General features: G+C 51.2%; 1 protein-coding gene across 1 annotated transcript in view; it reads right to left on the bottom strand.

Moving 5' to 3' along the window:
* TRABD2A (TraB domain containing 2A) overlaps positions 1–12,653 on the bottom strand; it is a 47,435-nt gene that overhangs the window by 924 nt on the left and 33,858 nt on the right. Inside the window, exons 4-6 of the mRNA XM_073897943.1 lie at positions 12,168–12,342; positions 8,278–8,368; positions 1,773–2,030 (exon numbers count right to left, since the gene is read on the bottom strand). Of these exons, the coding sequence (XP_073754044.1) occupies positions 1,773–2,030; positions 8,278–8,368; positions 12,168–12,342 (524 nt within the window). The remainder of the gene's footprint in view (positions 1–1,772; positions 2,031–8,277; positions 8,369–12,167; positions 12,343–12,653) is intronic.

The following is a 12,653-nucleotide window of genomic DNA, read 5'->3' as shown; positions in this document are numbered from 1 at the left end:
AGGTGTCCTCCCTGGGATCTGGCTCTCCCCCCTCCCACCGCCCCCCCATCCAGCTCAGGTCCAGTGTGAACACCATGCAGACATCCCAAGTCAAGACAGTATGAGTTGAGGGGCCCATGATCTCAGGCCCAGCTGGACCTTTCAGCTCAGCTCAGGTGTAAAGTGCCCGACTCCAGGCCACCTTGAAAGGAAATGGCCCAGACTGAAAAAGAACTGAATAGGACAATTTCTTCCTCCACCCCCCAAGGAAGGATAGTTGAATAGCCACCCTCGGCAGGTACCGTGGAACATGGTACAGATGCAACAGGATCTGTCCCTGTTCGCCAGGTCCCATTTGGCTGCCAGCTTCCCTCCATTTTAAAAATGCCAATCCCGGGGGCACCTGGGTGGCTCAGTCGGTTGAGCATCTGACTCTTCATTTTGGCTCAGGTCATGATCTTGCAGTCATGGGATCAAGCCCTGAGTCGGGCTCCGCCCTGAGCATGGAGTCGGCTTCAGACTCTCTCTCCCTTTCCCGCTCACTCTCTCTCGCTCTCAAATAGGTAAATAAATAAAATCTTTTTTAAAAATTTTTTTAAAAAGCCAATTCCACAGCACACTGGATGCCTGCTTCAAGCCTTCAGTGGCTCCTCATTTCTGCAGGCACTCCACTCCACTTCCTGTCTGGACCCACCCCACCCCAACCCCACTCCCCTTGACTTCCCAGGCTCCAGTCATAATTACTTCATCTTGGTTTCTTCAACATGCTCACTCTCTCCAGGCCTTCAAATTGTTCCGTTTGCTTGGAACTCCTTCCCCTCCTTGCTCAGTTGTTTACTCATTCAACATTTATTACTAAACACCTGTGCAGGCACTGGATCCCTAAATCTCCTGATGAAGACTCAAAAGTTCTGTCCGTTGGGCTTCATTTTGTCAGGCTTCTACTCAGTATCAGCCAAAAGGTCCCTTCACTCCATGAGGCCTTTCCTGACCCCCAACCCTAAATAGTAACCTCCAACAAAAGAGCATTCCCACAGTACCCTACACTTCCTTTGCAGACAATCGACTCAAAATCTGGCTCCCTCCCCGGAATGTGAACTCCATGAAGGCAGAGGGCTAATGCCTGGTTTACTCCAAAGCCACAGCACCCAACACAAAAGCAGGCACATGGGAGGAACTCAATACATTTGGGTTGAATTGATCTGGATCCTGGATCCCAGGCCCCTCTGATGTAGTTCTTCCAGAAGTCTTATGCCTTGCAGAACAGGCTGAGTCATCACCTTTGACTCCTCTGTCCACCTCTGATCTACCACCACCTAAGCACCTCTGAGAGTACATGCTGTGGTCATCCCACTCCCTGTCAAATGTGGGGGCTGAATAAGCCCATTCCCACAAGGTTGCTTCCAGCTCTGCAACACTGAAATCCCTGATCTGCAGTGGAGAACGGGCTGGTAAATCAACACACTCAGGCATACCCACACCCGCCCCCCACCCTTCCTTTCACAAAGATGAACATGTTGCCCTTACTCTGGCTCGAAGCAACTACCTTTAATCTGGATTCGTCTGTATCACAGTGAACAGAAGACAGTGCCCAAGGCCGTGAGAAATAGGAAAGCTGGTCCATGAGTGGGGCACTCACCCCCACCAGAGCCTTGAACCCCCTCCCTCTTAAGCGGTGTGACGGGCATTTCCGGGCTGCTCCCCACCCACACTACCAGTGGGACGGATGGATGCCGGGGATGGGCTCCCCACCGGCCCAGGCCAGCCCAGCCCAAACCCAACCACTGCCTCACCTCTCCTCCAGTCGAACCCACAGATCGCTGAACTGCCGAAGTCGCTGCCTTTGCTGTGGGCGCGGCCGCCTCCGCTTCCTCCGAAACTTGCGCTCCACCTCACCACCCAGGTCGGCACTTCCGGCCGGGGACACGTGAGGAGGCACCAGTGAGGGCGCCGCAGACGCAGCTTCCGGCGCCCTCACTTCCACTGAGGGCACTTCCGTAGCAAAGATGGCCGGGGAGGTGGGCCCCGACGAGGAACTTTGGCTCTTCTCTCTTTGAACAGGGGTGGAGGGAAGATGGACTTGAAGGAGAGTCGCACAGCATGGCGTCCTCCCCGCCCTCAGTGCTCAGGGCCTCAAAACAAGGAGATAATGTGAAAGTTCAGGCTGGCTAGGGAGGGTTCTCGAAGCCACCCCCAGAATTGATCACTTTGACGCCTTATTTTCTCCCTCCCATACTGTCACCATAGTCGTTCCAAATCCCCCAGCTGGGGAGGAAATAGATTTCTTTTAACTTTTGTATAATTACAAACCATCTTTCCCAAAGGGAATGTTTTTCACAACTGATGAGAAACTCAAACTTGCTTCTAGTTTTCCCTTAAAGGTGACTGTAGTCCCACCCCCAAGAATCTCTTCCAGTGGGGAAGTAAGCCATTAGAAGGACCAAGTTTCCTCCTACAGCAGGACTTTTGTCAAGGATTTAAGTTGGGGTTGAGAAGGGGTCAGAAAGAGAAGAATCCCAGCTACTAGAGGTCAAGCCCATTGTCTCATGACGTAGGCAGTGAGGGCGCATCCACCTGAAGAAAGGGAGCAGTGGATGTGCCATGTGCATCCTCCAACAATGTGCGTGCAGCAGACCCGCATACATAAAAACTCAGTCATTCTGCCCTGATTGAGCCTTGATGAACTGCCCACTAGCCAGAAGCAGGGCTCCATTCTGACCCACAACCTGACAGAACTGAGATGTCAATTAATGTTCATGGCCCTGTGTGAGGAAGGGAGGAGGTATAAGAGATAGAAAATGAAAAAAAGGAAACACTCAGGGTGGGCAAAAAAGGTAAAAGAAGGGAATTCCTCAAATGGCAAAGAAAGAAGAAAGGCCCCTATTCTGAACCTGAGGCTGGGAATCCCAGTAACATATAGTTACAGCTAAAAGGCCCCTGGAGGACAGGACCTGCCAGATTCATCACTGTCTCCAGAGCCCAGCACAATGCCTGACACATAAGTGTGACACCATTTAAATGAACCTCTTCATTATGCCAACAAAGAAACTGGAGCCTAGAGAGGAAAACTGCCCCACCTACCTCTCTCCAAGATTCTGGTGGCCTCCTAGAAGATTTAGGATTTAGGAGCAGATGGTCAGGCAGACCCCATGCCGAGGCCCTCTGCCCCAGCAGAGGTTATGTCTATGTCATCTTTGACCTCCATATAACCCAAACAGGCCCTGGTACACAGTAGGCACTCAAAAAAAGTCTGTTGCTTTTACTTAGCAAAGAACATGGACTCAAATTCACTAGGGCTCAGCTCTTATAGCTTCAAGCAGTGGATCCTCACAGTGGGACAAATCACAGCTTTGGTTCTGTTCAAATCACATCACAACAGACACAAGAAGACCTCAGCCCAGTTACTGCAGGTAGCCAAGGCCAGGGCTTGAGAACCAAGTTAATTACCCCTGTGTGTGTGGGCGGGGGGCGATTAATCCAGAAGAAATTAATTTTACTTCTCCTGATTTTTATCTTTCTCGTATTTCACAGCTGAGATGTCCTGGAAATTATAACATCCACTTTACAATTGAAGAAACTGAGGACCAGGAAAATAAACTTCCTTGCCCTAGGTCCCAACAAGGATTCAGTGTCATTTTCAAGTAACATTCATCAAGATTTTTTTTCAGGTTATAAAGCTAGTCTATTTTCACTATAGAAAATATGGCGAGTATAAAGTAGCGTCGCTATAATTTCCTGGGAGAGATCCTACAGACAAATGTTCACAAGGGTTCAGGCATAGGCTTAAGGGCCCCTAGGGCAGTAGGGGGTAGCCGCTGTTCTGCCAGGAACAGAGAATCCCAGCAGCTGAACACAGCCCAATCCACCCCAGAGCTTCTGGGCTAGCTTAAGTATCCCATCACAGGTTGAAGTTATAGGTTACCATGTTTGGGTCCATCTGAATTCCCAAAGTTTAGCGAAACCTCTAGTTACTTGTGAAGCCTAGGCCCACGGTCATTTTGGCCACAGTACAGGACTCTTGTGCTGAGAGACTGCTTGTCCCCTACCTGCATGTCATATAATCTACTCACTCCACGGAAGTCTCCAAGAAAGAAACACCCTGGCTGGCATGGCCCCTCTCCTGGGCACACACCCACAGGAGGATATGTGGTATCCAGGAAAGAACCCAAGCCTGGAAACTAGGGCAAAGTAATTAGCCTTTCTGAGCCTCTGCTGTTTCTGTAAAGTTGAGCTATCTCACCTGGTCGTTGTGAGGATTGAAATTACCCAGGCGCTACACTTCACACAGGGCTGAGCTCACAGTATGCACTCCATGGTGCATGCCCCTTTCTCCCAGTCCCTCTGTGTGGGGATGAGTGACACTGGATGTACCCCAGCAAGGATGACCAGAACCCTGGAGCACACCCCTGTGTAGCCGAAGGGACACTGACCAGATCCTCACTGGAGTCTGTGGTAGGCAGAATAATGACCCCCAGAGATGTCCACGTCCTAAACCCCAGAACCTGTGAATACATTTGTTACCTGTCCTGGTAAAAGGGACTTTCTGGGTGTGATCTAGGACTGAGGTGGGAGATTGCCCCAGGCTATCTGGGTGGGACAATCTAATCACATGGGTCCTTAAATACAGAGAACTTTTCTGCGGCCAGTGGCAGATGTTAAGTACAGAAGAATGGTCAGAGAGATGCAACGTCACTGGCTTTGAAGATGGGGGGACGGGCCACAAACCAAGAAATGAGAGCAACCTCTATAATCTGGAAAAGGCAAGTAAACAGATTCTCCCCTAGGGGCTCCGGAGGGAATGCAGCCCCACTAACACCTTCATTTCAAGCCAATGAGACGTGTGTCAGACTTCTGATCTACAGAGCCGTGAGATAGTCTTTTGCTTGAAGTCAGAGTTTATAGTCATTTGTTGTGGCAGCAAAAACAAAAACAAAAATAAAACCTACAGCACCCATTATCCTGGGAAGGGGTGTGGGGGTGCGGGACTGGCTAAACCCTTGGGATCAGCCCAGCAGGACCCCCGTCGGTAGCTTCACAGCCCGGGGCATTTCCTGTGTATTCTAGCCTGCTGACAAGTGCAGGGGAGTGGCCGCCAGCTGCCCTCCCCTCACTCCGACGTACAGCCCCTCTCTGTCCACCTCGTAGTGGTCTACCCCAAGACCAAGGGGCTGGCAGGGGTGGAGTAAGCTAGGTCACCAGCTGGAAGACCTCGTGCCCCCACCCACACAGCCTGCCCCAGATCCAAGTCCCACAGGATCAGAATCATCCCTCAAGGGTTAGCACATGGCTGCTAAGGAGGGGACGAAGGAAGCAGGTGCCTCCACAGCCTCTGGCCCTCACCAGCACCTTCACTGTGGGCGCTTCCCCCACCCTGGGCCCTTATCCTCTCGCCGCTTCTTCTCCCTGAACAGGAGCTCCTCCCCAGACCTCATGCTCCCTCGTGGCCTCCCCTAGGAGCACTGCTTACCACTAAAAAGTCATAGACACTACCCGAATGGAGCACATACTGTGTGCCAGAGGCCAGGAGAGCTACGGCAGGAGCACACACCAAACCCCTTGGGAATTCCTGCATGGCGGTGGACGCAGGCTGGGGCAGAGAAGAACAGGGGGCATTGGCACTGGACCTCACAGATTCTGACAGAGTGAGGGGCGGGGATGACCAGTGAACCTCTGGCAGAGGAAACTGCATGAACAAAGACAAAGGATCCGGGGAGGAAAACGTAGAAGAAGAAAGGGCAGAAAGAGAAAGGGTGCACAGGTGGAGGAGTCCGAACCGTACTGTGGCTCTGATTAGCTGTGTGATCTTTCAGTTTCTCCATCAGGAAAGGAGAAGAAACACCTGCCTCACAGGCTGGCCTTGAGGAGTCACTGAGAGTCCGTGTGAACCTGGCTGCCTCCTGACAATCAATCAATAAATGTTCTTTCCTCCCCTGGAAATGTGAGCAGCCCAGCTGGATGTCAGCACTGGTTCTCGGCCCTCACTGTGCACCAGAATCACGGAATGATTTTGAAAATACTGATTCCTGACCTCACTTCCTCCCAGAGGCAGGTTTCAGGATTAGAAGCAGAAGTAGGAAGCCTGAGAAGAACCATGAACACACATACACATATGTACACCCATGTACATATACACACATACCTACGCACGCACACGTGTACACACACACGCACACCCGGCAGGGTCCTCTTCAGCACCCACAAGGACTATGTGCCAAACACCAACCCAGTCAGCCTAGGGTGGGGGTGGGGGGAGGGGGTTGAGAAGGGACCCCGGGGGCCCAGCCCACCCTGCTTTCCAGAAGCACACAGTCCAACAGGTGAGGAAAGACCCACAGTCCCCCCAAAACAATCAGAGAACCACTAAGGGCTGGGTTCTCCGTCCAGGGCTGACGGAGAAGAGGAAGAGAAAGAGCCACACTTGGGCCGTCAGCAGAGCAGGCTGACGGAGGGGCAGGATTTTCCCTGTCAGGGGGAGATGGCCAGGCAGCAACCTGGACGGGAGGCTTGCTCACACAAGAAGCATACCCGTGCTGGAAAAACAGTAGAGTCTGGGTGCCGAGACATCAGCACACAGAAACCGGACTTTGGAAAAGAACAGTAAGAAACCGCTGAAGTTTTCTGAGGAAGGGACACTTGCACGATTAGTGCCACAGAAAGCAAAGAGTGGACCAGAGGGCGAGAGCCAAGGGAAAGGAGAGGAGGGAACCCGAGAAAGGAGGCCCGAGGTGTGATGAAGGTGAGAAACGAGGAGTCTCAGGCGAGGGCTTTTGTAGAGTAGAAGTGCTACTGAAGAACTGTTATTACTGACGCACTGTGTGCGGGTCTGGAGACAGACGGGGTGAGACGGGCCCAGGGTGTACCCACAACCGCCTGCTCAGAGGGAGACTGGCAGAATCCCGGCCCCTGGGGAGGAGGGCACTGGACCGTGAGGGAGGACCCTCTGGAGTGAGGGGCTAGGAAGAGGCCCTGGCTTGAAACAACATGAGCCGAAGGGAGCCTTCCGAGGAGAGAGAGGGCACCTGGGCAAGCCACGAGCAGACACCACCGCTGACCCTCTCTCTGTCCCCTCAGCAGAGGGGGCCTGCATGCTCCTCACCACCGCTAAGATCTCTGCCAGGAGGGGGCGCTAGTGACCATGATCTGGAGGGAGTGGGGCGAGGAACGTGTGTGTTTTGGGCTGAATTCCTCAGAATGTGTCTGTAGTCATAGGCAGGGCCTTTAAAGAGGTGATTAAGTTAAAATGAAGCTGTTGGGGTGCCTGGGTCGCTCAGTTGGTTAAGCGTCTGCCTTCCGCTCAGGTCATGATCCCAGGGTCCTGGGATCCAGCCCTGCATCAGGCTCCCTGCTCGACAGGGGGCCTGTTTCTCCCTCTGCAGCTCCCACTGCTTGTGCTCTCCTGCTCTCTCTCTCTGCCAAATAAATAAATTAAATAAATAAATAAATAAAATCTTTTAAAAAAATAAAATAAAATGAAGCTGTTAAGGTGGGCCCGGATCCAATCTGACTGGTGTCCTCATAAGAAGAGGAAATTTGAACAAAGGGAGACACTGGGATTGTGTGAGCACAGAGGGCCGCCATCTGCAAGCCGGAGAGATAGACCTCAGGGGAAACCAAACCTACCAACACCTTGATTTGGGACTTCTGGCCTCCAGAACTGTAAGAAAATAAATTTTTGTTGTTCAAGTGCCCAGTCTGTGGCATTTTGTGATGGCAGCCCAAGCTGACTGGTACCGAAGGGGAAGGAGGGGTCCACAAGGCCATCAAAATGAGAAATGAGCAAACCTGGGGGGAGAAACAGCCTAGGGAAAGAGAAGGAAGGGGCTTAGCTCCTGCCCCCAAGATGGGTCTCACAGGCACGTCCTGCACCTCCAGCCCCTCTGACCTGACATTATGACTGATTCCTCCATCTGCCTCCCTGAAACCTCCCAAATGCCCACTGGAAAGGCACTGAGCATTAAGCCTCATCTCCCATCCTGGGGCCCCCAGCAACATGGAGCAGTCCTCCCCTCTCCTTCTTCTCTGCCCCAAGACTGCTGAGGAAAAGGCCAGTATGGCTTCTGTTGCCCGAAGGGCCTGGACGGCCAACCCATGTCTGACAGAGCCCCAGCCGCAACAGGATGCCAACTGAGCCGGGTGCCAAGTGTCCACATAGTGGCCAGACTGGGAAGGGGGTAACCGCCATGCTGGGGGCCTCTGAAGCCCCTCAGGGAATAGCCCACCCTGGTGCCCAGGCAGCCCCATGGGGGGTCTCGGCCCCCCAGCTGCTCCCCAGCCAGGACAGAAGCACAGGAAGGTTACTTGTTGATGGGTCGTCCAGCGGGGGCGTGTTCTACCTCATAGCCTTCACGCCGCAAGACATCGAGCACCGTGTTGTTTCCCATGAAATGACCTGCAGGAAGGAAAATGATCAGAAATACGGCAGTTCCCATGATTACTAAACGCACCCCCAAACACACACCCCAAATCAAACAAACAACCCCAGCAACCCCCCGTCCCTTCTGTACAGCCCAGGAGAGTTCCAAAGAGTTTCCGCAGTCAGGCCTCCCAACCGCCCTCCACGCAGGCAGGGAGTGATAAGCCCCATTGCAGAGATGAGGACATAGAGGATCAGAAGGTGCAGTGAGCTGCCCAGAGTCACACAGTAAGGAGGCAGCCTAGACACCAAATCCCATCCGCCTCTGAACGCAGTGTTAACAGTCCTGACCATTCTCCTCATTTATACAAGCCAACCACCTCTGAGACCTGAGCCCCCTTCTGTCCGACACATAATGATAAATGCACAATCAAAACCTACGTTTAGCAGAAGCCATCATGGCTGGAAACCTCCACCTGAATTTTATTTCTCTTTTTCCCTTTTAATAAAAAACAACAAACAACAAACATCAAACAGATAAGCTTATAGTGACATCTTAAAATCAACATTTTAAAGGCCAAAAGTAGATCTTGGGATTAACCTTCATTCCTTTCAGGTTTTTGGTGTTTTTTTTTTTTTTCAAGTAGCCTCCACCCCATGGAGCCCAACACAGGGCTCAAACTCACAACCCTGAGATCAAGACCTGAGCTGAGGGCGCCTGGGTGGCTCAGTTGGTTAAGTGACTGCCTTCAGCTCAGGTCATGATCCCGGAGTCCCGGGATCGAGTCCCGCATCGGGCTCCCTGCTCGGCAGGGAGTCTGCTTCTCCCTCTGACCCTCTTCCCTCTCGTGCTCTCTATCTCTCATTCTCTCTCTAAGAGAGAATAAATAAATAAATAAAATCTTTAAAAAAAAAAAAAAAAAGACCCGAGCTGAGATCAAGAACCAGATGCTTAATTGACTGTGCCACCCAGGCGCGCCCCTCCTTTCAGGTTTTGATGCTCAGAACTGACATGTCCCTCTCTGTGATGGTGTATGGCACTTTAATGTCCTAAATGGCTCATTAAATTGTAGCAGCCTATGGTGTTATTGCGCAGAACTTTAGAGGGATCGTTATCTCACTTTAAATTGGAAAACAGGTAACACAGGTTCAGGGCTGCACACGCTAAGCAGCAGCAGAGTCTACGCAGTTTTGACACCTCAGTATTCAATAACCAGAGACTGGGACAGCAAATTAAGGTACATCCACGCTTCAGGAGAGGCGACAAGCAGTCTGTAGGTCTCTCCCGTGTCCTGTTCCCACAGCTCTAGGAAGCAGGGTGAACCTGGATCAGCCTCTGGGAGCCTGGGGAGCCTGAGAGCAGTGACTATGGCAGAAGGTATTGGGCCCTACTATGTGCTTGGGTTCAACTGTAGAGGCTATATGACCCCAAGACTGATGAGAGGCAACGGGCTTAGATGAAAGGGACATTGGCAAGGCCCAGATTAGCCCTGGTGCAGAAGTGCACACATTATGCCTGGGCGATTAAATGTCCGGGTGGCTCAGTCGATTAAACGTCCAACTCCCGGTTTGGGTTCAGGTCATGATCTCAGGGGAGTCTGCTTGTCCCTCCCCCTCCCCCTCAGCCCCTCCCCCCCTCCCCTCCTGCGCAGGCACTCTCTCTCACATACATACATACATACATACACACATACATACATACATACATACATACATACAAGACTATGCCTGGACTGGGGGGGGGTGGCTACTGAGCTTGCGGAGTACTGCTGTGACCCTCACTGCCCCAGCCATTACCAAGCCCACACAGCAGGGAGTGATCGCACAAATAAAGTAGCTAACAGTCACGGAGCATTACGAGGTGCAGTGCTTTAGACATCACTTGATCTCCTCACCCCAACAATCCTACAAGGTGGGTGTATTATTATCCCCATTTTACAGGTGAGAAGAGGCACAGAGAGATGAAGCAGACTGCATCTCAAACTCCAGTGGTCTGGCTCCAGAGTCCACGCTCTCAACCAATTAGGAAGGCAAACAATATTTGTCAAGTGAACGAATGACTCCCATTACCAATGCTTTCTCATCACGGAACCAAGCTATTCCGTTTGACTTAATTTTCTTCCTCCTCCAAGAGTGAGCTCCATTTCTCATCCCTAAATCTTATCTCCAGACCCCCACAGAAAAAGTTGCTGTTTGCTTTTAAACGCTGGGGCTTTTAGTTTTGGGTTATCCTCGCTTTGCAATTAAAAGTTTGCTAACCACAGATTTTGTAAATCTTAAACCAGTAGGGCTAAGTGTCAGGAGCAATTTCTGGGGATCCCTCCGGTTACCACAGCCTTCAGAAGGCATGAGGAGAAATGGATTCATGCAGTGGAGAAAGCAGCCCCGGGAAGAGAACTTGGCACTAGCGGCTGCCCAGGGCACTCCCGACCCCCAGCAGCTGCGAGGCCTCGCCCCAGCGCTGCAGGAATACGATGAGCTATGCTTGGAGAATGAGGCTAGCCCAGATGCTGCAGTCTCGCCTGGGCCATCTGTCCAGCACAGACCCCATCTGGAGGGCCTGCCCCACGATCTGTGCAGATCAACCTGCCAGCCAACCTGCTGCCCAGCCTCACACCACAGGGTAGGCCACTGTCATCTCGAAGTATCCACCTTCCCCCCGGCACCTAGTGCCCCACTCTCCACCACCAGATGTCAGGAGCGGAGAGCAATCGAGTCTGGCTTCTACCTCTATTGAGAGCGTCCTGTGGTGCTTGTCCTTTAGTCTGCTAATATGGGGTATTACATTAATTGATTTTCAGATGTTATGGAAAAGGTCCCCCAAAATACACCTGCATCCTAATCCCCAGAACGGTGAATGTTATCTTACGTGGCAAAAAAAAAAAAAAAAAAAAAAAGATTTTGCAGATGTAATAAAGCTGAGGATCTTGAGATCAGGTGATAATTATACTGGACCTCTCACTCTGCCACTCTGGAAGTGCTTCTCTCCCACCCCCCATTTTACTGGTGAAAAAAACTGAGGGAGGTGACTTGCCCAAGTCAATGAAGCTAGTGAAAGACTTGAAAGGAGAAAGCCGAGGCCAGCAAATGGTCTGGCAAATGTCTGAAACTAGTTCCATTTAAAAGCATAAAAAAAAAATACTTAGTACTAAATCTAACAAGTGACATGCAAGATGTACAAGGAAAACTAAGGAATTAAAGGCATTAAAGAAGACCTAAGTAAATGCAAAGATTCATGGTCATGAATTGGAAGACTTGATAAATATTGCACACTACCCAGCCTCTGGCATTTCTGTCTTTAATTCTGGAGGGTGCAAGGCTGTGATAGAATCACTCAAGAAGAGGAGATAATTTATTTCAAAAACCCCACAAAAGGAAATCATTGTCCCAGTCTGTGTCCCTGTACACTGTTAGCAGTTGGTAATAGCTGATCTATCAGCCCCAGGCCTTCCACCTGGGAGGCTCATAGTCAGAGAGGAGAGAGAAGACATGACAAATTTTAGGGGAACTAGTTAAAAAAGTGAAAGGGGCCAGAAAGAAGTTGGGAGTAAGGTGCTGAGTTCAGAAGAGAGAGAAATGCCTTCCCAGCTTCCAGGGGAGTGTGTCATGAGAACCATGTGGAAAGAGAGCTCTCCTGATGTCACAGGTACCAGCCTGCCCAGCAAAGTTCCAACCATGCTGGATACTCGGGCATCAGCTGGAGCCACTTGGCGAGTGAACGAAGTCAAAGGTGTCTGCCACTCAGCTCACCTCCTACCAGGCGCCCACCCCAGCATGCCCTTCGTGGAAGGAGCATCAGAGCCCAGCATCCCAGCAGAGGTAACCTACGACTCACCAGCTCCAAAGGCAAAGAAAAAACCTTTGTCTGGGAACTCTTCCAAAAGGGCCTTCACCCGCTTCCCCATTCTCTCATTCCGCTTGTAGATAAGCTCCCGGCGGAAGTAGCTGTCGATCTCCTGGGCAGTGACACGCTCCTGAGGTGGCAGCGTGGCATTAATGAAATTGGGAACCTCCGCCAAAAGAAAAAGAAAGAAAAAAATTAGGGGCAACAGAGTTATGAACGAAGTTGCTTAATTTGAGCACAAAATCACCCAGCCTAGACGGTCAAGCTGCTGTCGGGGGAAGGGGGAAGACAGACACACCGCTCTTGGGAGTCTCCCGCCTGCTACTTTTTCAAACTGGGATATCATTCTCTGTAACCCAAGTGCAAACATATTAAATGAAGTGCACTGAAAGAACTCTTGGGCTATTTTACACAGTGCTTCTGTTCTATTGAAATGAGAGTGCTTGGCGCCATGTGTTTATATAAGGAGACCGTGTC

Source organism: Callorhinus ursinus, unplaced genomic scaffold (genome assembly GCF_003265705.2).
Source record: "Callorhinus ursinus isolate GAN/ISIS: 27379988/994484 unplaced genomic scaffold, GSC_fseal_2.0 scaffold10, whole genome shotgun sequence".
NCBI lineage: Eukaryota > Metazoa > Chordata > Mammalia > Carnivora > Otariidae > Callorhinus > Callorhinus ursinus.
This window is presented reverse-complemented; position numbering and strand designations above follow the sequence as displayed.